General features: G+C 36.7%; 2 protein-coding genes and 1 pseudogene across 6 annotated transcripts in view; 1 reads left to right on the top strand and 2 right to left on the bottom strand.

Annotated features, from left to right (window-relative positions):
• LOC113499864 (G-protein coupled receptor Mth2-like) overlaps positions 1–5,832 on the bottom strand; it is a 44,156-nt gene extending 38,324 nt beyond the window's left edge. For 2 of the 3 annotated variants that reach the window (XM_026880440.1, XM_026880439.1), the window contains exons 1-2: positions 5,339–5,832; positions 2,542–2,783 (exon numbers count right to left, since the gene is read on the bottom strand). In XM_026880440.1, the coding sequence (XP_026736241.1) occupies positions 2,542–2,783; positions 5,339–5,534 (438 nt within the window). In that variant the 5' untranslated portion in view covers positions 5,535–5,832. The remainder of the gene's footprint in view (positions 1–2,541; positions 2,784–5,338) is intronic. The other variant, XM_026880441.1, reaches the window with a different exon arrangement.
• Positions 5,833–13,162: 7,330 nt separating this feature from the next.
• Positions 13,163–14,498, top strand: LOC113500155 (annotated as a pseudogene).
• Positions 14,499–15,627: 1,129 nt separating this feature from the next.
• Positions 15,628–25,900, bottom strand: LOC113500109 (multidrug resistance protein 1B-like). Of its 3 annotated transcripts, none has more exons than XM_026880780.1 (21): positions 25,862–25,900; positions 25,667–25,767; positions 25,279–25,450; positions 24,749–24,920; positions 24,302–24,432; positions 23,923–24,147; positions 23,517–23,642; positions 22,810–23,013; positions 22,291–22,461; positions 21,750–21,939; positions 21,387–21,451; positions 21,154–21,318; positions 20,411–20,515; positions 20,162–20,323; positions 19,668–19,871; positions 18,979–19,220; positions 18,511–18,670; positions 18,053–18,142; positions 16,905–17,111; positions 16,452–16,598; positions 15,628–15,919 (listed from the first exon to the last, which is right to left on the bottom strand). In XM_026880780.1, the coding sequence occupies exons 1-21, from the start codon at positions 25,883–25,885 to the stop codon at positions 15,728–15,730; spliced, it is 3,255 nt and encodes a 1,084-aa protein (XP_026736581.1). In that variant the 5' UTR covers positions 25,886–25,900; the 3' UTR covers positions 15,628–15,727. The 3 variants fall into 3 exon arrangements, with proteins under 3 accessions (XP_026736581.1, XP_026736583.1, XP_026736582.1); XM_026880781.1 differs by adding an exon at positions 17,709–17,813 and having other exon boundaries at positions 15,826–16,598; XM_026880782.1 differs by lacking the exons at positions 24,749–24,920; positions 25,279–25,450; positions 25,667–25,767; positions 25,862–25,900 and adding an exon at positions 17,709–17,813 and having other exon boundaries at positions 23,923–24,371.
• Between the last annotated feature and the right edge of the window lie 7 nt (positions 25,901–25,907).

The following is a 25,907-nucleotide window of genomic DNA, read 5'->3' as shown; positions in this document are numbered from 1 at the left end:
CCGCCTTTAGTTTGATTATAATACATAACCATTTGCGGTTTACCGGTACTTTCGTTGATAGAAGCATCCTCATCACAAGATGATAATAAGTATACCATCTTAGCTGGCTTCGGTTTATATGAGACGAGAGTAAGGGGTCCGTCAAAACAAAACATCGATGTTCCCACTGGCCTGGAGCGACTGTTTTTCAGTACTTCCGGTATCTCGCGTTTGTTTGATCGCACGGTTCCCACAATGGTTAACTTATACGGTTCTTGTAGTAAGTTTTTTGCCAAAGGGATTGAGGTGAACCAATTGTCACACGTAATATTACGACAACTACCGTGCACAGGCTTTGATAACTCCTTCACGTAGTATTCACCGAGTGGTACTCCGTTGGTCTGTGTTCCTCTTCCCAAATAAGGCATTCCATTTATCATATACTTTGTACCACTGTCACACATCATGAGGATTTTTATTCCATACTTACTTGGCTTGTTTGGGATATACATCCTAAACGGACACCGTCCTCTAAAACCAAGTAACTGTTCATCTATGGTCAAATGAGCCCCTGGAGTGTAATTTTGTATGCACTGATGGATAAAGAGATCCCATATTTTTCTAACAGGAGTAAATACATCGTTTTCTCGAAGTGTGGGCCGTATACTTTTGTCATCCATTCTAAGACATCGTATCAAAAAATCAAAACGATCACGACTCATTACAGAGACGTACACCATTGACAAAGATCGATCAAAGAGGTCATCTGTGGACATGTGGTTATCTTTTCTCACTGCTGTCATTACCAGAATACCAAAGAAAGCATAGATTTCATCTTCATTCGTGTCACGAAATGTAGCACCTGTCATAGATTCCCGACGTTTCAATGATATCTCAGCATTTGTCCATTTTACAATTTCCGAAATTATCTCATCAGTAAAAAATAGTTTGAAGCATAAAAGTGGGTCATATATATTGCGGCACATACGCGTCGGACCTCTTTGAGATCTGACAATGTTCAGTGCAGAGACTCGGCTACGCCTCGTGGACTTTGAAGTTGACCAACAATGTTTATTCTTACCTCTAATAGTCCTCTGTGGCAAGGTCAAGATTTTGTTAGAAGCCAATGAAGAACCTGGTTGTTCAATAACATTTTGTTCGTCTAATATTTCACTACCGCTTGACGTTGGCTGCACTTCATGTACCTCATCTATAAACGCTTCTTCTGTATCGCTCTGGACGTCATCTTCACTTACGTGATCTGATATTTCACTGTCAGAATCCTCACCAACAAGCTCGTCATCGCTTTGCAGAAGAGCAGAGAGGATATGCTCATCGTCTAAAGAACTACCCATTTTATTATATATTAGTCACGATATCTATAACAAGAAAATATATATATAATAAGTTATCACGTAAGTAGAACATGAAATAACAATATAATTATCGTATGAGTTAAATCTTAAAAGTCACGTAAAAGATAATCATGCGTCATTTTGACTCACGCGGTCGTTATAGTTCAAAATCAGTGACACTTACCGCATTGACAAGCACGCCTCACGGGAGCTCCAAGCGGCGACTGAGATGTCCTAAACGCACAGCGACGGATTCGCGCTATTTAGAAAGAGAGAGCAATATTTCAAGAATGCATGCGTCAATTTTACGCAGACTATCTTTCTAGGGTTAAAACGTTCCAATAGGCTATTAACGGCAACAATTACAATTGTGCAATTAAATCGATATTCGGAACGCCTAGTGTACTAATTTCAGTACAATAGAGACAGCTAAAATAAACACAAATATATAACATTATTTTTCTTTTAATCCTAGAAAGTTAACGAGATAAAAAGTGTAGACTTTGGGAAGATTAGAGATTAGTGACCGTTATTATTATAATTTAAGTTTCTGATGTTAATTTAAAAATAATAATACCTTCTAGGTATCAAACAATCTACAAATATCATTATCTTTCGGTCGAATCGAACGTTCAAAAGTTTTAACCTCGTGGAAAACTTTCCCATTAATATAGATGACTGAAACTTTCAGTAACGTAGCCGTTATTACCCGTCATTTTATGCCTCGCATCTTTTGTCACTATCAAACCAGGAATGGAAGTTTTCAGCAGGTTTTCATGAAGCTATGTGTCATATATCTAGCTGTAATTAGTCACTGGAGTAAACATAATAACTTGGTTTTGTTATAATTGGTTGTATACAGAGGTATTCAATGAATCATTGATGTTTCTTGAATGAATTATTATAATTGTTATGAAATGTATTTTCCTCAAAATAATAGCGTAAAGTTTATTAGAGTCTTGAAACTATTAGTCACTAGTCGATTTTTTAAATGGTTTATTTAGAAAAAGAAAAACAAGTATCAAATCTCATTCTTTCAACGACTTGATAGTCTATTGTTTTTAAACAGCAATCTGCGACCTTATGTTTTACGCGAATAGATAAGATCTATCACTTGTCATTATATGATACAGTGCAAGTGTTTACAAGAATTCAACACAATTCTTAGAAGCACTTACTCATTCTACAATTCACAAGTTACAATTACCTGTTGAATGTAAAGTTCCTCGCCGACAGCCCCGGAGTCGACGAGATAGCTGTCATCGCAGGGTCGCTGGTACAAGTAAAAGAAATGCTCGTGCGCCACCACGCTGGACAACACCTTCCCGTTATACACAGGGGGACTGAATGGATCTATTTCACTGGAGTTTGTGAAAGTACAACCGTTATAAATTGCCTGACCGCGCTGGCAACACCTGTGCACACAAATCCGTCCGATGCAGGGACAACCTAGGGTTGCCAACTATACTGTTTTAAACAGTATTATACTGTTTTTCACTAAATTATACTTTTTACTGTTTTACAAAAAAAAAGTATACAAAAATACTGTTTTCAGCATCGAAGCAGACGCTCAAAAATTTTTTTTGTCAGACAGAGGGCGCTCACTGCGCGCTCACTGCTGCAGCTAAAAACAAATCAAATCACACTAAGTTTCTGAACGAATCTGTCACTGTCAGTGTGCCTACTGTCACTGTCAGTGACAAATATTCAAGACTGTCAGTGTCATGTCATTCGTGTATGTTACAATTACTACTACGTTAAGTTCGTTATCAATATTTAACCGTTTTTTTGTGTGGAGTGAACCCTGTAGTGATAAGCTTAGTGTACAAAAGATGGAAAGTGATAGTGACACTACTCCTACAACGCCAAGAAAGAAAGCCAAACTATCGAAGGTAAAGCAAAAATATAAGCACGAATGGGAATGCCAATATGACTGGTTAACGAGTGATCCACTGTGCGAATATAATGCTAAATGCAAAATGTGTGCTTTAACATTTACAATTTCTCACGCAGGTGTTGGGCAGGTTCGGAACTTTCGTTTGCATCTTGCTTGATTTCCACTTATCAATTTTTGCTTAAATAATAAGATATTTTAGGTAACTATTTTACTATATTTCGTTTCCGTTTTTTTAGGTTAAACAACACTTGACCAGCAAAAAACACCAAGCAAAAATGGAAATGAGAAAATCTAGTGGATTGTTACAAAAGTTTTTTCCTAAAACTTCTGCTTCTACATCAGGCTTGTCTTCTAATGAAGATACCAAGTTAGCAGCGGCTGAGTTAGCGATGACATACCATACTGTCAAGCATAATTTATCATACAATAGCCAGGACTGTAGTATCAAATTAAATAAGATTATCTATGTTGATTCCAAAACAGCCACTAACTTACGATTGGCTAGGACAAAAATGGAGGCATTAGTGACCGAAGTTCTTGGCCCACATTCCTTGCAGTCTGTTATTGATCAGTTAAATAAAGACAATGTATTTTACTGTCTGCAAACTGATGCCTCCAATAAAAAAAATATTAAATTGTTTCCTCTGGTAGTTCAATATTTTACCCCTAAAAGTGGAATACAACAAAAATTAATTGATTTTTATGAAAATCCAGATGAATCTGCCAATGGTATGTTTTCAGCAATTAAAAACTCCTTAGAGTCTTTGGAACTTCCTTTCAGTCAAATATCTGGTTTTAGCGCTGACAATACTAATGCAAATTTTGGACATAATCATTCATTATATACAAACATTTTAGAGGTTATTCCAGATTTAATAAAAGGAAATTGTCATGCCCATATTGTACACAATTCAGTGAAACATGCTATGAATTGTTTAAATTATGACATTGAGAACATTATATTAAAAATCTATAGCCATTTTTCTGTGTCAGCATGCAGAAGAGAAGAATTAAAAAGATTTGTAGCACTTGCTGAAGGAGAGTTTCATGAAATAAAACGACACATAGGAACTCGTTGGCTGTCACTTTTACCAGCGATTGATACAATTTTGCTTAATTGGATACCAATTTGTAATTACTTTGTTGATTTGGATGTTGACTGTCCAATGGTTATTCAAAATTTATTAATGTTAGATGATAATGTTAAAAATAAAGTTATTTATAGTTACCTTCTGTATGCTAGTCATATATTAAATGTTTTCAATAAAACAATTAAGAAATTAGAAGGAAATGATGTAACAATTTTAGATGTTTATAACACTATGACTGGTTTAAAGACTGAGCTAATTCAAAGAAAAAATGATAATTATTTTGGCCATGAAACAAAAAAAGTTTTAAATACCATTAGAGAGTCTTCCCAAGAAGTTTTTAATAGAACTATTAATAACTTTATACTTTTTATTGAAAAGGCTAATTTGTATTTAGAGAAATGGTTCGATTTCAGTCAGACTAATTGGCTTTCTTTAATTAGCTGTTTGTCATTGAAGTCTGCAGTGACATTTGATCATTTTGAGAAAATTATAGATAATCTAAATTTATATAGACTCAATATTGGTATGGATGATTTATATTCAGAATTAACAAATTTTAAAGTAATTTATGAGAAAATATCAGAAGACAAAAATTTTACTGAAATGAGTACTGGCCAAAAATGGAGCCATTTATTAGTTAACACTGCAGAAGAATTTAAAAACATTACAAAAATAGTCTCATATCTACTTTCTGTTCCCGCCACCTCAGCATTTACTGAAAGAGTTTTTTCAGTAATGAATGCTAAGTGGCGGGATGATAGAAACAGAGCATCCATCAAATTAATAAAAAACGAGCTCCTCATTTATTTTAACTTTGATATAAATTGTGATGAGGCATATGAAATTTTTAAAAAAGATTGTGAATTAATACGTTGTGCGAGAAGCTCAAAAAAATATGTATTTAAAGCAATAAATAAATAAAATACTGTTCGTTTTTCTAAAATACTGTTTGATAATCTTCATAGACCTGAATATACTTTTTTTCTTGTAAAAAAAGTTGGCAACCCTAGGACAACCCCATCGTATTGTTGTACCGTTTTCATCACTCTCGTACCACGTCCCGCTCTTGTATTCCAAATCCTCAAAGATTACTGACCGATTCTCATACAGAACGCCATCCGTAATGTCCACGCTCTGTACTTTGGGGCACGGCGTACTCTCTACACTCGCCAAAATCAAGATTTGGGTCACCACTAACAAAATCGTCTTCATCTTGAGTCACTCACTTTAACACTCACTAACTTTTAAAGTTTACACTTCTTGAGTCCTTACGCGCGGACGCGAATCAAACATTTCAGGAAAACAAAAAAAAATATAAGGATGTATCAAAAAATATGCTTGTAAAAGAATTAAATCGGTACTGGAACGGCTATCACTGTTGAAGTGTTCATTATCTGAGCACTAGTGAGGTAATTTGATGTATCATTTGAGTAGTGATAAGAGATAAGCGGAGGTGTATGGCGTGCTGCAGCCGCGCCGTGTGGTTCCCGACTGGCGCGGGCTGGACGCCTGGCGCTGGACCCTGTGGGCGCACCCGTCTTCACCCGGCCTAAAGCATGACGCTCACAACTTATCAACGTTGTTTACGCACTTACTTTGCGGTTAGGCCACGGCAAATCCGCAAACAATTAATGTAATTTTCACTTTTTATTAAAATTGACGTTTGTTGTTCTCTAATTATTCATATTTATTTACGTTCGTCGCTTTAGTATACGTATACGTAACGGAAATAACACTGCGCTCTGCAAAATTGGTTTAAAGAGTTTTGTAATTTTTAAATATGAGTTCGACGCGGCTAATATTTATAATGAAATACAAATAACATAATGGAATAGAGGCGCGTTAAAGGAAGTACAAGAGTCACAAGTTTGAGTTCGGTAAAGAACATTCTATTATTTGTCTTCAATTCATGGAACCTCTATCTTATAGCTTATAATTTGTTACTGGCATCCCATATGCGACTATCTTGTTGAAATGCATACTTACCTCTTTTCTCTTCTCTCTCTAGTATTATTGAGGCCCCGCTTCACTTTACTTCGTTTTGCTATGTGGCCTAAAATATTATGTCGTAGATTATAAATCAGAATGTTATGTTATGTCGTATGTCGTTTGTTTCGTCATTTTTTTCTCAGCGTTGTTAGATAGGCAATGTTGGCTCCAGCGTTCTCAAAAAAGACATGTAAAAGTGATAAAATATCCTATTTCACAATATAATGATTTTACGTTAAAGAACACATAGCTGACGTCAAACACCGCCGCTCAACGAAGTCTGCAGTCGCCGAACATGCTGAAGGTTCCAGCCATTATATTAGATTTGACCAACCACAGATCCTCGCTAAAGAATCCAAATTCCTACCTAGGATGTTTCGCGAGGCTATTGAGATTAAAAAACACCCTAATTTCAATAGAGAAGATGGCTGGAAGATATCACCTACTTGGGATCCAATAATAAATAAACTCAAGGCCAAACCCAAGAGCAGCGCTGCAAGACATCAAGACACAGTGAGCTCATACTGCGTAGGTCGGACCACAAATAATTAATTAAAATATGAAGGTAGAACGAGCAACATCTTCTGTCAAGACGAACGCCATCTCAGTCTGCCCGTGACCATGATACCTGCAATGGTTTCGAAACGTCGGGAACTAAAATCTAAAATTAAACCGCGATAAAATCCGTAAAAGTAGTTTCATTTCAATATAATGATGATGATATTTTATACCACAGGCAACATTCATTAACAGTAACATTAAGACATGCTACATAATAACCCTAATTGTTATCGAAATCGCTCGATCTATTAACAATCAATAATTACAAAGATCGGCAAAACACACACTAAATTATCTTTTAATTGAAGAATTTTAGAGTTGCTAAGATTCTGTCGCAAGGTAGAACCCCACGTAGGACAAGCGTTTGTGCGAACCATCAATGCTTGTCTAGTCTGCGTGTCTCTGACGATGTGACTTGAGTGTATGTGAAACCTCTCGCGACATGGGGATCACTTTTATCAGTGCGAGAATCTTTTTTTTATTGATAGAATTGCATGATCATTTGTGTGTTCACAATTCAAACCAACTTCTACTGTGAGCGAGCGTAGGCAGTTAATTGTATATCTTGGCCCCAATGGCCGATGAATGAATTAAAATTAGCTTAAATAGCACTTTTCGTATTCTCTTAAGCATTTTTTCTACACAATAATAGTAAATTACGAACGGGGCGTCGTGGTCAATTCAAAGAATTTCCAATTATTGTGTTTGCAAAATGCTTAAGAGAATAGGAATAGTTTCAAATTCAAACCAATTGCCATTTTTTTTTTATCGACCGTTGTAAATTGCAGAATCGGGTCCCTGTACACTCTCGGCGACTAACTAAATACGTGAATACTGAACACCACGTTATAGTACAGTTTGTATTGCCCAATTATATTAAAAACTAGAAATTGTGTTGACATAGAATCCCACAATACATGTCTGTAGGGTCCTTACGATTATTAAAGTTTTAGTCAAATTTTGGTATGTCCGCCCTCGATTTTAGTTCGTTACGGTTAGTAAGCAAAAAAAACATATTTTAAACTCGAATTCAAAGGTATTTTTCTTACAAGTTCTGGTAAATCGTAAACTACAGGTGAAATAATCTTTTTGAAATTCGATACGTACTCCAAAAGAGATTTTTTTCAAAATTAAAATCTTAAAGGTAAAGTTTAAGTTCAAAGTTCAACCCGCTCTGGATTTATAATATGTGGGTCACTATTCTTATCTCGAACTAGGTATTCGTCGGTTTGTTAATAAAAGACCGTTGTTTTTAATAAAAGAACTGATAAATTTCGTCTTTGAAATCCTTTTCCTTCGAGATCTTCGATCGCCTTTGGACTGGTACGGTTAAAAGTCAAGAACAATTTCACAGAAAAATCCAGAATTATTATTTTGTTAATGCAAAGGAATTTGCGCTAAACGTTACTTGATCCTTTCTTTTGCTTTTAAAATAATAAAAAATTGAAGAGTTTTAGTTTTTAGTAGCGGAACCATAACCGCCATCTAGCTATTGTTTTTAGAACTATATACTCACTGTGTTGCAACCGTTATAATTAGAAACACTAAAGTAAATTTACTATTACAACATCATAAAGAGTAAGTTTTTAATTAAAAGATTGAGAGTCTTCCTATGATTACGATTTTAAATAAAAATACAATTAAAGAAAGATCAAATTCCCATTAGTTTTTCATATCCCCCATAGATGGCTCTGTAACCACTATTCTGGGGAAGCTATTTCTTTAGTGATTTTCTTCAACTAAAAATATATATGAAGCATTAAGTTAATAATAAACAAGCAAGAATAAGAAAAAAATAATGTTTTAATGTATTTTTCATTCGATTGATTAAAATGTCATTTCCATTGAAGTCGCGTCATCGCTGCACCGTCACGAATAAATAGTGTCGTGATCGAATGATCAATTAGGTATAGTTAGTAATATTGTAGTAGGAAATTTTAAAATGATAACTGCCGTCATTTAATATGATTTTGGAAAAAAAAAACTAGATTTATCAGCACTAGCTGTTTCACCTATTTACGCTATAGCACATTTTTTTATTTTTACGTCTCCTACACTGTTATCTACTAGTCGGGTTTTCCCCTTAACGTTTAGGAACAATATCATATGATACATTTTAATTTGGTTCTGTATAATGCGAATATACTTTTCATTTAACCCTAGAAAGATAGTCTGCGTAAAATTGACGCATGCATTCTTGAAATATTGCTCTCTCTTTCTAAATAGCGCGAATCCGTCGCTGTGCGTTTAGGACATCTCAGTCGCCGCTTGGAGCTCCCGTGAGGCGTGCTTGTCAATGCGGTAAGTGTCACTGATTTTGAACTATAACGACCGCGTGAGTCAAAATGACGCATGATTATCTTTTACGTGACTTTTAAGATTTAACTCATACGATAATTATATTGTTATTTCATGTTCTACTTACGTGATAACTTATTATATATATATTTTCTTGTTATAGATATCGTGACTAATATATAATAAAATGGGTAGTTCTTTAGACGATGAGCATATCCTCTCTGCTCTTCTGCAAAGCGATGACGAGCTTGTTGGTGAGGATTCTGACAGTGAAATATCAGATCACGTAAGTGAAGATGACGTCCAGAGCGATACAGAAGAAGCGTTTATAGATGAGGTACATGAAGTGCAGCCAACGTCAAGCGGTAGTGAAATATTAGACGAACAAAATGTTATTGAACAACCAGGTTCTTCATTGGCTTCTAACAAAATCTTGACCTTGCCACAGAGGACTATTAGAGGTAAGAATAAACATTGTTGGTCAACTTCAAAGTCCACGAGGCGTAGCCGAGTCTCTGCACTGAACATTGTCAGATCTCAAAGAGGTCCGACGCGTATGTGCCGCAATATATATGACCCACTTTTATGCTTCAAACTATTTTTTACTGATGAGATAATTTCGGAAATTGTAAAATGGACAAATGCTGAGATATCATTGAAACGTCGGGAATCTATGACAGGTGCTACATTTCGTGACACGAATGAAGATGAAATCTATGCTTTCTTTGGTATTCTGGTAATGACAGCAGTGAGAAAAGATAACCACATGTCCACAGATGACCTCTTTGATCGATCTTTGTCAATGGTGTACGTCTCTGTAATGAGTCGTGATCGTTTTGATTTTTTGATACGATGTCTTAGAATGGATGACAAAAGTATACGGCCCACACTTCGAGAAAACGATGTATTTACTCCTGTTAGAAAAATATGGGATCTCTTTATCCATCAGTGCATACAAAATTACACTCCAGGGCTCATTTGACCATAGATGAACAGTTACTTGGTTTTAGAGGACGGTGTCCGTTTAGGATGTATATCCCAAACAAGCCAAGTAAGTATGGAATAAAAATCCTCATGATGTGTGACAGTGGTACAAAGTATATGATAAATGGAATGCCTTATTTGGGAAGAGGAACACAGACCAACGGAGTACCACTCGGTGAATACTACGTGAAGGAGTTATCAAAGCCTGTGCACGGTAGTTGTCGTAATATTACGTGTGACAATTGGTTCACCTCAATCCCTTTGGCAAAAAACTTACTACAAGAACCGTATAAGTTAACCATTGTGGGAACCGTGCGATCAAACAAACGCGAGATACCGGAAGTACTGAAAAAACAGTCGCTCCAGGCCAGTGGGAACATCGATGTTTTGTTTTGACGGACCCCTTACTCTCGTCTCATATAAACCGAAGCCAGCTAAGATGGTATACTTATTATCATCTTGTGATGAGGATGCTTCTATCAACGAAAGTACCGGTAAACCGCAAATGGTTATGTATTATAATCAAACTAAAGGCGGAGTGGACACGCTAGACCAAATGTGTTCTGTGATGACCTGCAGTAGGAAGACGAATAGGTGGCCTATGGCATTATTGTACGGAATGATAAACATTGCCTGCATAAATTCTTTTATTATATACAGCCATAATGTCAGTAGCAAGGGAGAAAAGGTTCAAAGTCGCAAAAAATTTATGAGAAACCTTTACATGAGCCTGACGTCATCGTTTATGCGTAAGCGTTTAGAAGCTCCTACTTTGAAGAGATATTTGCGCGATAATATCTCTAATATTTTGCCAAATGAAGTGCCTGGTACATCAGATGACAGTACTGAAGAGCCAGTAACGAAAAAACGTACTTACTGTACTTACTGCCCCTCTAAAATAAGGCGAAAGGCAAATGCATCGTGCAAAAAATGCAAAAAAGTTATTTGTCGAGAGCATAATATTGATATGTGCCAAAGTTGTTTCTGACTGACTAATAAGTATAATTTGTTTCTATTATGTATAAGTTAAGCTAATTACTTATTTTATAATACAACATGACTGTTTTTAAAGTACAAAATAAGTTTATTTTTGTAAAAGAGAGAATGTTTAAAAGTTTTGTTACTTTATAGAAGAAATTTTGAGTTTTTGTTTTTTTTTTAATAAATAAATAAACATAAATAAATAGTTTGTTGAATTTATTATTAGTATGTAAGTGTAAATATAATAAAACTTAATATCTATTCAAATTAATAAATAAACCTCGATATACAGACCGATAAAACACATGCGTCAATTTTACGCATGATTATCTTTAACGTACGTCACAATATGATTATCTTTCTAGGGTTAAAAAAATATTGGCTCACTTTATGGGTACCTACGTAGTTTATGATTATATGTATATAAGTACTATGGTAGATATATTCAAAAATGTGTAATGTAATATGAAATAACGTATTTCAAAAATCAATTGTGTTCCACTGTTGGGCTCAATCCTCTTCCCATGTACGGAAGGTTTTAAGCGCTCTCAATTTACAACGGGTTGGCAATTACAGATAACAATATAACGCAATATTTGAAATCCTGTATTCCTCACGATGTCGATTTATGACGGATTATTCACAATTAAGTAATTAGATTTGGTACAATAAAGATCCGGTGCAACGGACTTCGCAAGGAAAATTTTTAAGAAAGAAACTTCTAATTTTTTGTGTCCGAAAAAAATATAGTCTGAAAAATAATGTCATTATGCACATACTCACCTACTTACTTTGTATATTTTAAGTACTTAAAACAAACAAGTAACAATTTGGTTCTACCACCATCATCAACCACAGCCTTTTTTCCCACAGATGGGCATAGATAGGCCTAATCTTTCTCGTGCAATTTTGTACGATCCTGATTCACCTTCTACTATACCCAGCATTTTTTTCTTCAAATTACATAACAAAGAGGTCGGAACATATTCCGACACTACTTTTTACTCTATTTTTGAATTTATTTTGGGCATAGAGGGGTAAGTACCGACTTCTTTTCAACGATATCTACGTTCTATGTGCATCGTTATCTCAATTTTAGGTGCAACTACATCATAACATACTAATGTTGGTCATGCGGGTATCTTTATTATAATTCGGCACGTCTAGATTCTAGACTTGTTTGTTTGCCAAAACAATTGATGAGCGTATCGTACATAATATCTATTATACATTGTTAGATAAGTACTCACGTAAGTTAATACATTTATATTATAATGATGCCGAAGTACCTAAAAGAAGTTTTAATAAGTTTTCTGACTATAATTCAATATAGGTTGTTGAAAGAATTATCCTTCAGCTGAGTTAAGAACTAAATTTAAATTATGTTCGAGAGCGTTACGGAGTCTTTGTCTATGTTAAACTCATATATGTATGTATACGCATCTAACCAGACGACCTCTTATTAATAAATATAAAATAATGAAGACCGCAGTAGAAATAATATTTGATGTATCATTTTTAATTGGCACATCTCTAAAATATAACTCCACTAATACGCAGTTGTTCGGTATATCCGCAATGCGCTGATCTCGAGACGGGGCTTCCCCCGATAATGTACTTTTAAGTCGAGGAAGGTACTACTGGATTCGAGTCGAATGATTCGTTTTATTTCTCACAAATATAAAAAAAAAACTGTTATCTTCAAAATGGGATGCCATTTCCAAATAATTATAATGAGTACGAGTATGGGAATAATAAGGTAGCCATGATCAATAATGTGAGATCTTAAAATAATAACTTTAACTCTATCGCCACTTGTCAGATCGACTTGTAAAAGAAAGTACTTGTTATAAATATTTAGTACAATCTCATTCTTTACAATGTCTTTTGTAATTAGCAAAATGCATAGATTCGAGGCGCTATATCTTATCATTTTTATCTGAGTCGAATCCGCTTTTGAAAAGTGAAAACAAAGTGAGTTCGGACTGCAGAGTAATTCTGAATGGGACCATGTATAAAAGGACAGATGAACGAGTGGCGGCAGGTCATTTTCTAGACTCAGAGCAAAAGTGCGGTTCAGTTGAACGCGACTACTGCTGAATATTTAGTGCGTTACTTTCCTAAGATTATAATCAAGTAAGTGCTTTGTGCTTTATTTGTGTTTAGATAGAAAAGTGTTGGTTCCTTCCTAACTTTTTTCGGTTATTGTTGTTGTTTCAATTTACAGTTTTTTCATGAGGCGTGGTAGCTAAACTACGACATTGTCTGTCAACGGTTTTAAATTAATATTTCTTAAATCTTTGTATGTCTAGCTATCCGGCACCATCTGATCGTTTTTGATAAAAACAAAAGTGACTTTGCAGTATTGCGTTGTAATTGAATTGTTGATTAAGTTTCATACAAAATGGCGGCTTCTACCCTGACTTCATCTTAACAAAATTGTTCATATAGTGCTGATACTCGGTACGTACACTATAATAATCTTAGATACTACGTGGTTAAACGAATACCAAGCAATGCTGTAGAGTTAAAGGTGTTAAAGAATTAAAGTAAAAATTTAATTAAGCTGTATAGGTAGGTACCTACTTAGGTAGTTAGCATCGGCATAGCATACCTACCATAGCTTTCCGTAACTCCAGAACAAGAGTTTATATTGATTCTTGCGGCCTCTCGTTTTGTTTTCAGTAGGTATGTATTTTTATTTATTTAAGTACTTACCTAGCGTGCTGTAATCATGAAAATACAATTAGCGGGTAACCTATACTTCATAGAGACCCTTGTTATGTCCAATAATTAATTACTTTAAACTTTTTCAAACCGAACGGAACTTTGCACAGTTAAGAAACTATATTTTAAATATAAACATTTTAACGTGACACAGAGAAGTGTTACATAGAGGAAAGGATTATACAGGGAAAAATTGTTCGTGAGCTTCACGAGTCCCAACACACAAAATGGCGGCTACGTGTGAAATGGATCCTGGTTTCTGGTTACGAAGCATTATTGAAAAACGTTTTAAATGTGCACTTAATTTAAAACGATCAACTTATTTTTCGTATCCTAAGAAAAAAAATAACTCATTGGAACTATGTACTTCAATACAAAAATAACTCTGCTACTAATAATTCCAGACAACAATGGGTCTTCTCGCGGCCATAGCTGTGAACGTGGTAGGTGGCGCGGTGTTGTACGGCACCGGCGGTCTGCTGGCGCCGGTGGTGGCGCCCCTGCTCGCGCTTCGGGTCCGCGGGCATCGCGGCCGGGTCAACCGCAGCTGCTGCTCAAGCATACTACGGCAACCTGGCTGCCGGCTCCATCATCTCTCAGCTTACTGCTGCGGCGATGGTAGCTCCTACACCGTGAGTACTTTGATTGTTACAGTCTACATTAGTCTCGTTCTAAATACATATCGGTACATATTATTGTCATTTTTACCCTTTTTAGTAACCGATTCTTGGATGTAGTATAAAGATAGTAGTCTGCCCCAGTTAGGCCTTTAGTAGTTTCGCAGTTACTGGTGAGGCGATCAAAGGTACCTGCTTGTTGAAATCTTTTGATTGAAGAATACCCCGAGAATGGCAAATATTAACAAAACACGAGTACATATTAAGTTTATAACTGCAGGAACTTTTAAATAAAATAACATGAATTTTCTTTGTTTCAGATAATTTCACAACGTTCATATTAAATATGAGCTCATTTTGTCGAAATAAATGAGTGTATGAATATAATCTTACTTTCATTAATAGCATAATTTACAAAACACAAGTAGGTCAAACTATTTAGTTATCTGTGCTTAGGTTGAAGTCCAAAACAATTTTGAAAATGCAGCCGTTAAGGTTCTATACCGCTAATGAAACTCTATCACTCTTAAAAAGTACCTAACCTATGGAGTTTCTTGCCGCTTCTTACCGAATGACATTTTGGTAGTGCGCTCTTAAAATTAATTTTCTTTGTTAAAGTTATGTAGCTCAAATCGCTGCAAAGATTAAACATTGACCTGTTTAGGAAATAAAGAACTGTAATGAAAATCACGCTACGTTTTAATGATATTATGTTAACATTATAAGCAGCCAGTCGGTATATTGACAAGGTCAACATGTCATCCTGGTATGAATTTTTAGATTGTAATCATAATAACCGCACCAATTATCTAGATAGACAAACATCAGTAACAGAAAATTTCGCACTGATAACCTCTTTCTACGATTATTGACGATAGGGGCAAAACTTGAAAACACTTATACCTTCCAATGGAAATAATAAACATACGCTACCATACTCGTACAACTGATTACCTTCGTACAACAAATATGTATAACGATATCGCACAAGTGTTATAAAGGAAAAAGTATGCTAATGATGGTTTGCAACCTCTTTACGCCTAAACGGAAAAACGATTTCGATAAAAGTTGGGCTGCGAGTAGCTAGTAGTTATAATATACAGGCTAAATTGCTACTCAAGTGGGCAAGTGGCATTTAAAAGAAATAAGATTCGTAAATGATTTACTTGGCTTCAGTCTATGGTTCCATTCATTATTCAAATAAATAAAAATATTCTATATCTATAGGGAACCATAATAAATGGAAATTTATGTAGCATTGGTGTGCAGATCGTAGTAGAGTCCCTTGAAGTCGAGGAGTTGTTGGTGTGTGCCGGCTTCCGCGACCCTGCCCGCGTTCACCACGCAGATTAGGTCAGCGTCGCGGATCGTGCTGAGACGGTGGGCAATTGTCACGCAGGTACGGCCAGCCTTCGCTGCGTCTAAAGCTTCTTGAACCACCTATATTTACGTAAAAGTCAAAGCTTAATTGTATTACAAATGCGGACATACTTGACATGCATAAACGTCGGTAGAACTACTCAAAATTAAGGACATGATGTCGGCAAGTCACGTAAATGAGTCTTTGCACTTTACGCGGTTCAATCAGATTCAGCTGTTGTTTCTGTAAACCCTGTCACGAAATAATTCGTCTTGGCTTACGTATCCAAGCAAAGACGTAATTTACTTTTTGCTGCCACATAAACTAATTTAATTCCTTAAGATCCTGTACAAGTTACATACTTATAGAATTTAAATTATATAGAAATGAAATATTGAATTGTTTCGTGACTTTTGACTTGTCACTCTAGTAATGTTTGAGCGATTGGTCAGCGTGAGCTCTCGGAGAAAAAGAACATAGATAGACCCAGGTGTGACAACGGTAAAATATGAATAGAAAAATTAAGTATAAAAATATAATTTACAAGCTTACCTAAAAATATACATTTTTTTAAAACGTTGACTGAATCGACTGTAATAACTCTGTACTAACCTTTTCACTTTCTGTATCTAACGCACTGGTCGCTTCGTCTAAAAGGAGTATCTTCGGCTGTCGAATGAGAGCGCGTGCTATAGCCACCCTCTGCTTCTGCCCGCCTGACAACTGCATGCCTTTCGAACCAATGTTTGTTTCGTACCCCTAAATGCCATTATTAATTACATTCATAAATAATTTTGTTTTTACTGGTCGGAATTTTGACATTTCTTCAGTTGTTTTCTCTATACATGAAATACCTTTTTGGTTTAGCCGGTAAGTATAAATTGAATCAATTGTGCAAGTGATTTGCAAATGGAGCGCAAAACAACTAGCAACAACGGGCCGGCATTTGTTTTCTTTGTTCTTCGTAGTAAAACTTAGTGGAAACGCTATAAGTACATACAGAATAACAATTGAAAATATCAGTGAATTTATCAGTCTCCAAAAACTACGCAAAATTAAACATACCTGAGGCAAGGACACGATAAAATTATGTATGTTAGCTTGCTGAGCTGCATCGACGATTTGCTGATGCGTGGGAGGTCCATCATTAGCACCATACGCAATGTTCTCGGCGATGCTGTAGTCGAAGAGCACGGGCTCCTGCGAGACGAGGCCGAAGCCCGCGCGAGCCTCCGACACGCGCAGCTTCGGTAGAGGCAGGCCGTCCAGACACTGCTGGCGCCGGAATACAGAAGTCAAAAGTAAGGAAGGTTAAAGGTATTCGAGGTGATCAAATGTAATGTAATGAGGGCTAGTAACTAGCTAACATGACATGCTAATCAGAAGCGTACTGGTAAGTTACGTCACACGAGATTTTATTTCACTGCAACCCTTGATTTTGGTCTACGAGATAAAAGAAAAAATACGATCCAATATTTTTTGTAAATCTGTCGATGGATATTTTTTTATCAAATCCCCTTTGCATTCCCCCTGTAGGTACGTAACAGAATGATCTTCTTCGATATAATATTTTCTGTATGTCACTGAGAAAAACTTGTGCTTAGTGAATATCATATTGGTTGACCAATTTTTGTGGCTAGCAGTACTTTGCTTGCTATGAAGAGTAACTTATAATAGCGTAACTGTTTACCATGCCAATAACTACACATTCATACCATCATACTGAGTTGCATTTCCCTTACTTAGAGACGCACTTTAAACCTAGAAGTTTGTGATCTCTTTTTTCTCTCTTTCCTTATTTTTTATAACGCTGCATTTGGACATTACATATAAAACACTTTATTGAAAAGCACATTGACAGTTACTAACGACTAGTCCTGCGTCGGGGTCGTAGTACCTCTGCATGAGTTGCATGACAGTGCTCTTACCACAACCGCTGCGACCAACTAGTGCTATTGTTTTACCCTTATCAACCTGCAAAAATATATATTTGAGAAGATGTTCTAACTGTATGAAAGTTGAACTTGTACTCGGAGTGTTAGATTCCTGGACGAAGAGAAGAGAGAAAAGAAATATGCAGTTCAATGCACTTACGTGGATAATGAGTTATTATGATTAACATGATTAACTATTGTCTAGTGAATATGGTGTAACTTGTTCCGATACTCGCTGATATAGAAACCATGTTTCTGAAACATCACAGCTTTACTTACCTGTAAGTCTAGCCCCCGCAGCACTCGCACTCCCGGTCTACTGGGGTACCTGAACTCAACGTCTTTAAGGCTCGCTTCGCCTTTTGATTTCTGAAATAATATTTCTTATTGTACTTGATCATTGGTGAACTTTTGTGGATGACGTTTTTTCGCATATAAGATCAATAGGTATTACTTTCAAACTTATTTTTATCACTTATTATAACTAAACTACCCTAATAGGCACATATACAATAATACTTAAATCCTGTATTTATGCCTTACCTACTTGTATGTAACAAAAATACCAATACATAGCTAAACAAAATAAAATCTAAACGGTCCACCCCATAAAGTAAGACTGTCTCATTTGAGGAAGCGAGGAGCAGCATCACACTGCGTAGAGCGTTGTCCCTCTTCCACAACTACAAGTCTGACTCTCAGACGGTGTTAGGCATCTACAAGAAGAAGTATCTCACAAAGGGAGTGACGATAGGTATGTCCGGGTCACAGATCAGCGGCTTGGTGTTGAGGAGCGCGACGATTCTGGACGCTGCGTTTATGCCCTTCTGAAACTCCGGCGCGAACGTGAACGCGTTCTGCGCCTGGCCCGACGCCATTTGCAGCGACTGTGTAGTACTGGGGATAATTTGCACGTATGACGTTTCACAATTTAGAAAAACTAATGTCTACAAAATGTTTCTTGAACTCACCACTACTTTAGTGCCACAACACACACAATATTGATTGCAAGTAACTGGTATTTGCTTAATTTCTCTTTTAAAGGTATTTTTCTCAAAAAGTAATATATCAACCTTTTGAAGAACATGATTAATTTTAGACAAGATCTTCATGTTTTCACAAGCTTGTTTTATATAGGGAATATAAAGCTATACTTGGATGAAAAATTACCTTGAGTCAAACACAAAAAATAGTAGGTTACTTACACTAAGATATCTTCATAAGCAACGCCTTCAGCAACAATAAGATGTCCCCCATAGGTGAGGGCGGCGGCGTTGACGAAGTTGAAGATGGAGCGCGATAGGCCGGCGACGAGCCCGCGGCAGTGCGCGGCGCGCGTGGCCACGCGCAGCGCCGGCGCCAGCGCGCGCACGTACTCGCGCACGAACATCGCCTCGCGACCCAGGCACACCACCGTGCGGACGTTCGACACCGCCTCTATCGCTATCTAACCCACTTCCACCGTTATTTAAATTACCACCCGCATTATATTCCACAACTTTAAAACTATGTGAGTATCAGATATCTATAGATATGGATAGACTAGATTAGATCCTGAAACGGAACGAATGATTGTACTCATCACTTAGTTTTCTGCCCTGGGTGGGATTTGAACCCCCTCAATCCTCATCAATACCTTGGAGTATCTTTTATTTTTGCCAAGGGACGCAATTTAAAAAGACTTCTGATGAACTGATGTGGATCATGTGCCATCATCATGTATGTGGTTTGAATGACAGTTAAACCTTCCACGGGTTAAATAATTAAATTACTTAGATCGGGAGTTGTGGAAATAATGTAAATCAATGGAAGAAGATAACCATTTTGTACAATTGGGCAGAATGCTGGAAGAGGTCGTCACAGTCATCTAATTACACCATTTGGAAAGTTATACCTTCGTGCTTTCTTCTAAACACTTTGCATTTCCAAAAGATTCTTGGTTGATAGCTTTAGACTGCTGGTACACAACGAATACGACGAGTGGTAGGAAGGCGAGCGCGACCAGCCCCACTCGGTACTCGAACATCATGGCCAAGCATAGTGCCAGACCGATGGAGCCCACGCCTTGTAAGCATATACCTATCCGCTGGCCTGTGGCCTATGGAAAAATAGGCCTGCATTAAATAATCATAAGAACAGATTTAAATGTAAAAAAATGAGCCCGTAGCAAATTGCTCAAATTTATTTAGTTCCCGATTAAGACCCCAATAGCTATACTATCACTTGTAAAAAATACTTTGTCTACAGGGCACCTATTGAATATTTGACGGAAAGTCACTTATGCTCAAACCTCGATATTACATGTGTCAAAGGCGAAAGGACTTATAATGCAGCTATCGACCCTGATTACAGTACTCTTCACTGCAACGTTTGTGTTGTTGAACTCACCCCTTGTACATATGCGGCTTCGGCAGAGAGCTTAGCACACAAAGCGCCAGTAGAGTTAGCTCGCTCATCGAAATAAGCAATATGCTGTTTTAGTAAATGTCCGAACATTTGAGAACGTAACCTCTCTGTCAAATATGCTCCTGCTACACCGAATGACATCGCCTACAAAATAATGTTGTATCATATTTTTACTTGTTACATCTTCACCTGGGTTTTGTTGAACAATTAATAGAATTAATAATCACATGCCTCGATCAAATTCGACGTGCCCATCACTACTCCAATGAATAGGCAGACTATTGACACCCCTTTAACTTTCTCCATTAACTTGTTGGGGTCAGGGTCTGACATAGACTGCAAAATCGAAACGGTTAGCTTTAGTGGCGATGGAATCCGCAACCTTAAAGCTGTTTATCTGGTAAGTGGAGTAATACAGCTTTCATAACATCTATACTAATATATAAAGCTGAAGAGTTTGTTTGTTTGTTTGTTTGAACGCGTTAATCTCAGGAACTACAGGTCCAAATTGAAAAATTATTTTTGTGTTAAATAGACCATTCATCGAGGATGGCTTTAGGCTATAAACCATCACGCTGCGACTAATAGGAGCGAAGATACAATGGAAAATGTGAAAAAAACAGGGCGGGTATAAATCATAACTTATATCTTCTACCCACAGGGACGAAGTCGCAGGCAACAGCTAGTAACATATAACAGGACAATAACTTTTCTAAAGCCGCAGTATTCGATTAAATCCTATTATTCTGAAAGGTGACCATAACCTGGCTTGTGAAACTGTGAGAGAGAAGTTTACTTTTAATTGAACTTGGAGCAGATCTCTTGCAACCCCAAGAATAATAATTTAATAACATTGCCTACAAATATCCCTCTATTGCAATCAGACTTCATGACCACGAATTCAGATTCTAATTTCCACGTTCTCTTCAAAAGTTAGATCCTGCCTTAAGATTTATATAAAAAAAGTCACTCACACCGAACAAATCTCCGAATATGACAATAAATAACGGCATCGAGAACCCAATAACAACGGAGCAAATAGTGCCGGCGACCATCCACTTCCATTCCTTCGACTTCATAGCCATGACGCGCCAGAACGATACTCGAGGCACTTCAGGCTGCTTCTCATCTTCCATCGGCTTGCAAATTATCAAATATTTATACAAGTATATTTCACATTTCAATACAAAAAATACATTTAACTTACTGCCAGTTCTTCTTCATCTTCGGTTTCAGATAATTTCGATTCTTTTCCTGTGATCCTTGCCTTTTCTGCAAAATCAAAAACAATTCAAAATTGAAACCCCATATCTAAATAAAAATGACCATCATAAGGTTCCCGTAGCCTGGCAGTATTCCCCATGCGACTAGACAAACTATCTACTACTTACCAGTTTGTGATACGTAACCAGACTTAGCCAAAAACAGAACTAAACAAAATTTCTCTCTTAGGTATCATACCATGCTTGTCATTGTCAATTGGTAAGGAGATTAAGTGAAAAATAAATAGTAACGAAATTAATAGGTAGTGCTGTAATGATGTTTAGTGAAAAGACCTTATTGACCTGACCTTCTCTCCCGGCTAGTTCTTGGGGTTCCTGTACCGAGACCATGTCGTAGTAGTGTGCCTTGTTGGCTATGAGTTCATCGTGCGTGCCTGTCTCTACGACCTCTCCGTTTTTCATCACGTATATCATGTCAACGTGTCTGATAGTCGATAAACGATGAGCCACTACAACTGTCGTGCGTCCTTGCGCTGCCTGGCATCGAAACATTTTTAATTAGGGAATAGTAGAGACTACTAACACTACTTGAAATGAGATGTATATTATTTAAGGTAATGTAATTTTGCATATATTGCAGTTATCGCCACTGGTATTCAAGTATTGCCAGGTAGAACTGCAGAAAAAAACAAAACAAACAAACGTTTTGCCACAAACAATTTTATATTAAGAGCGTTGTCTATATTAATTAGTAGGAAAGCGGCAAATTTTGAAAGATGTTCTTCGTAAGATTCAAAACATAAAATTACTGAGTTCCCAAACAGTATAAGGAATCACTCTCAGTCAAAAATGAACGATACTGCTGAAACGTTTGCACCATGATCTGACCTTATCAAGAGCCAGTTGCACTTTAGCCTCGGAAGCGGTGTCTAGTGCGCTGGTGGCTTCGTCAAGTAACAGTAGTCGCGGCTCGCGGACCAGCGCCCGAGCTATCGCAATGCGCTGCTTCTGACCACCCGACAGGGAAGCACCGCGTTCGCCGACTAGAGTATCGTAGCCCTACGGGATAGCGAAGCAAATACTTTTGTCCCAGCAATCTGATAGAACTTTTTTTTGAGAATGTTGAAATAATGAAAATGTTGGTCTTCAATCGCCGTCATCCGTGGATAATGAATTGTTTGATGACTGAAGTTCGCTTTTAATTGTCACGATTATATACAGTTAATGGACAAATCTATCAATCGCGGCTGCAACGAAATGCGTAGATTCTAAAGACACTTCTTATCTTTATTCCTTACATTTGACAACATACAACGTATCCGAACTTAACTTGTCCTACTTCCTAGCTATGGTTGACAGGAGACAGTTTCAAGAATTCTATTCAAAAGTTTTTAAGCAGTGACGAACCTTCGGCAGTTTAATAATAAACTGGTGTGCGTTAGCCTGTTTGGCGGCTGCCTGGATGTCTAAGTCACTGGCGTCCTCGCGGCCGTAGCGGATGTTCTCCCGCACCGTGTTGTTGAACAACACCGGTTCTTGTCGCACGAGCCCTATCTGTGAGCGGAGCCAGCGGACCGACAGCTCCCGAACGTCTATATTATCCACGCATACCTGATTGAGATAATATAATTTGATAGTTTACTTTTAAGAGTTTCGATAGTCACTATGATTCAACTGAGTCGTAAGTTCCACATCATTGGTAAAGGGTAGAAATATTTTACCAACTCTACAAAAAAGGCTGTTAAAGCCGATATTTTTCTTAACAAAGGGAAATGAATATAGAATACTTTGGTTTGGATGATGAACTCACATGATTTTAATAGCTTTAATTTTAATAGCTTCAATGATTTAGAGAGAATAGATTTAGGTAAGAGCGCCGAACAATCCATATGATGAAAGTACGACTTTCAAATAAATCAAATCTGTGTCTAGCATCGAAGGAACAACTAATTCTATTAATATAACTTTCGTACGGCATAATTATTTTAAAACAATTTAAATAATGCACATTTGAACAATTTCCATAACAACGCGTGAATATTCCGAAATTAAGTAATTAAATTATCTCTTATTGGCGAATTTGTTAAAATATTTAATAGAATTCCACAACTTACACTGCCGCTGGACACATCGTAATATCGAGATATAAGCTGTATTATAGTAGACTTCCCGCAACCAGAGTGGCCCACCAGTGCAACAGACTGACCCCGCTTCACACTTAAGCTAACCCCTTTCAATACCTGAGAAATATTAAAAACAGTTTAAAGATACAGTGGATAAATGTTTTTTTTTTAATTATAATTCGTATAAAGCGTATAATTTGACCAGAAGGGGAAATACATTTTTTACACAGATTGTTGTCGATTTATTCACATATAGGCTGCCTCAATTTAATCAAATACCAATTCTTTTTACAAGCTTAGCATGCACTTTTTATCACAATCATTATAAATTATGCTGTAAGATCGCAAATAAATAATTCTAGTTCAATAGTTTCAGTTCTAATTCTAATTTACTAACAGGCACATTGGATCTAGAAGGATACTGGAACACAACATTCTTCAGTTCGATGGAACCCTCTGCCATGTTGGGAACGAATCCTCGCTCTAATAATGGGTTGATTGTAGGCACAGTGTCCAACAGGTTAAATATCTGAGCCCCTGCACCGCGCGCCAGGCCAAACGATCTAACTAGGGTGCCCACCATGCCTAAATTCCCCAGAGCTGTCATTATACCAAAAAATACCTGAAAAAATAATAAAGAAAGAATGTTCTACGTTCACTTATATTTCGTATTAGGTACGCTTGTAAAATAATCTTTTTTCATAGGATAAAAACGATGTAGCCCGATTTACATAGAAGGTGAGGAGAATGTAAAGAAAAAAACTTGAAAATCTTACCGAAAACATGACGTCAGCATTATAGTTTGCTGGATCATTGATAACTAAATATATACCGAAGTAAAATGATACCGCGTATGAGCCAAAAATGCAGAAAAACAAACATCCCATGGAGAGGCCCGTAAAAAATTCTGAAATGGATATTTTTCTGTTAATTCTGTAACTGTATATTCAGTTAATAAGTGATTATTAAAATATTGTTCTTTAAATCCAATACTCTATTTTTCTACTATTTCGAGACAACTTCGTGTTGTTTTATCTTATCTTAATATGGCAAATCAGTTAAGTACTCCTATAGAATATTATCAAATAAAACAATCACCAGCACCTGCACAAGTTGCACAACTTTTTTAGCAAAATCTATATTACTTTATGCCTAAAGTAATGCAAAAGCCATGCAAAAGTGATAACGATATGAAATTTCGTAAAATGTGTACAAAAAGGAACCTTTTTTAATATATATCTTCTTGGCAGCTGCAAGAGGCTTTTTATATCGTTCCAGCTCTTTCTGTTGGCCATTAAAAGAGTACACAGTACGAATAGAACTCAGCACTTCCTGAGCTATTGCACTCGCTCGACCAGTCTGCTCCGCCTCTTTCTTGTACAGACGATCGGCTATCTAGAAGAATGCAAGAATTTAAACGCTGTTAAAATCTTAAAGAATTGATGAATTGTTTCGATAAATAATAGAGCAATTTAGGTAAAAAATACTCAATTCATTCAATAAATTACTGAATTTAGTACACGCAGATTCGAGAATATTAAAACCTCTCGAGGTAAGTAACGTATCGATAACCGACAGTGTATATAATTACTGCTTAAATAAATAACTTAACCACTCTACCAATGAATATCTACCGTCTCTGTCGTACCTAGGGAGAGACCCACGCCTAGGAATCATAAAAGTCCATCTATGCCCGAAAAGGATTGCAATGATAATAACAATGGAGTTGATCAGCTAAATTAATGTCACATACTCGTCCAGTCAAGCCCACAAGCAGGAAGGTAACGGGTGTCGTTGTGAGACACAGTAGAGCCAGTTTCCATCCCTTCAACATCGCCATAACTATGCAACCAATGGCTGTGGTTAGACTGTACACAAATGCAGAGACTTTATCACCAATACCTTCTTCCAATTTAATGACGTCACTGAAAAGGAGTATTTACCTTGTTTAGTTTAAAGTATGGAGCAAGTTACCCAAAGCTAGTAAGCTCAGAATTTGTATCCTATGCCAAAGAGGAAACATGAATTTTGGACAACAAAACGAAGGACTAATCTCAAAAAAAATGTTTCACCCCTGATATAGACGGTTCTAGAACGGTAACAAGTTTATAATTTTCGAAAATCAATCAACGAAATCTTACTCAGTCATTTTGGATGCGAAATCTCCGGTTTGGTGCCTATCAAAATACGCAAAATCTTGATTTAACACTGCTTTTAAATACTCTTGTCTGATTTTATGAACCTGTTAAAACATCCGATGTTCTTTATTATTTGTGATAAGTAAGTATAATACAAACATATTATTATACTATTAACCGAATATTACAAATAGTCACCTGATTTAAAGCTGTAACATTCATAAGTGCAGTGCCCAAATACACA

The sequence above is a fragment of the Trichoplusia ni genome, chromosome 13 (assembly GCF_003590095.1).
Source record: "Trichoplusia ni isolate ovarian cell line Hi5 chromosome 13, tn1, whole genome shotgun sequence".
Taxonomy (NCBI): domain Eukaryota; kingdom Metazoa; phylum Arthropoda; class Insecta; order Lepidoptera; family Noctuidae; genus Trichoplusia; species Trichoplusia ni.
The sequence above is the reverse complement of the archived record's forward strand: the minus strand, read 5'-3'. Positions and strand labels throughout refer to the sequence as shown.

What these genes read in the sequence shown, in the direction of transcription:
- LOC113500109 (XM_026880780.1), bottom strand. Translation starts at nt 25,885, where the DNA reads ATGAATGTTACAGCTTTAAATCAG. An exon ending in TTATTATTAAACTGCCGAAG is followed by an intron (nt 22,462 to 22,809) that starts GTTCGTCACTGC and finishes GCTATCCCGTAG; the next exon opens with GGCTACGATACTCTAGTCGG. An exon ending in TAGATACAGAAAGTGAAAAG is followed by an intron (nt 15,920 to 16,451) that starts GTTAGTACAGAG and finishes ACGTAAATATAG; the next exon opens with GTGGTTCAAGAAGCTTTAGA.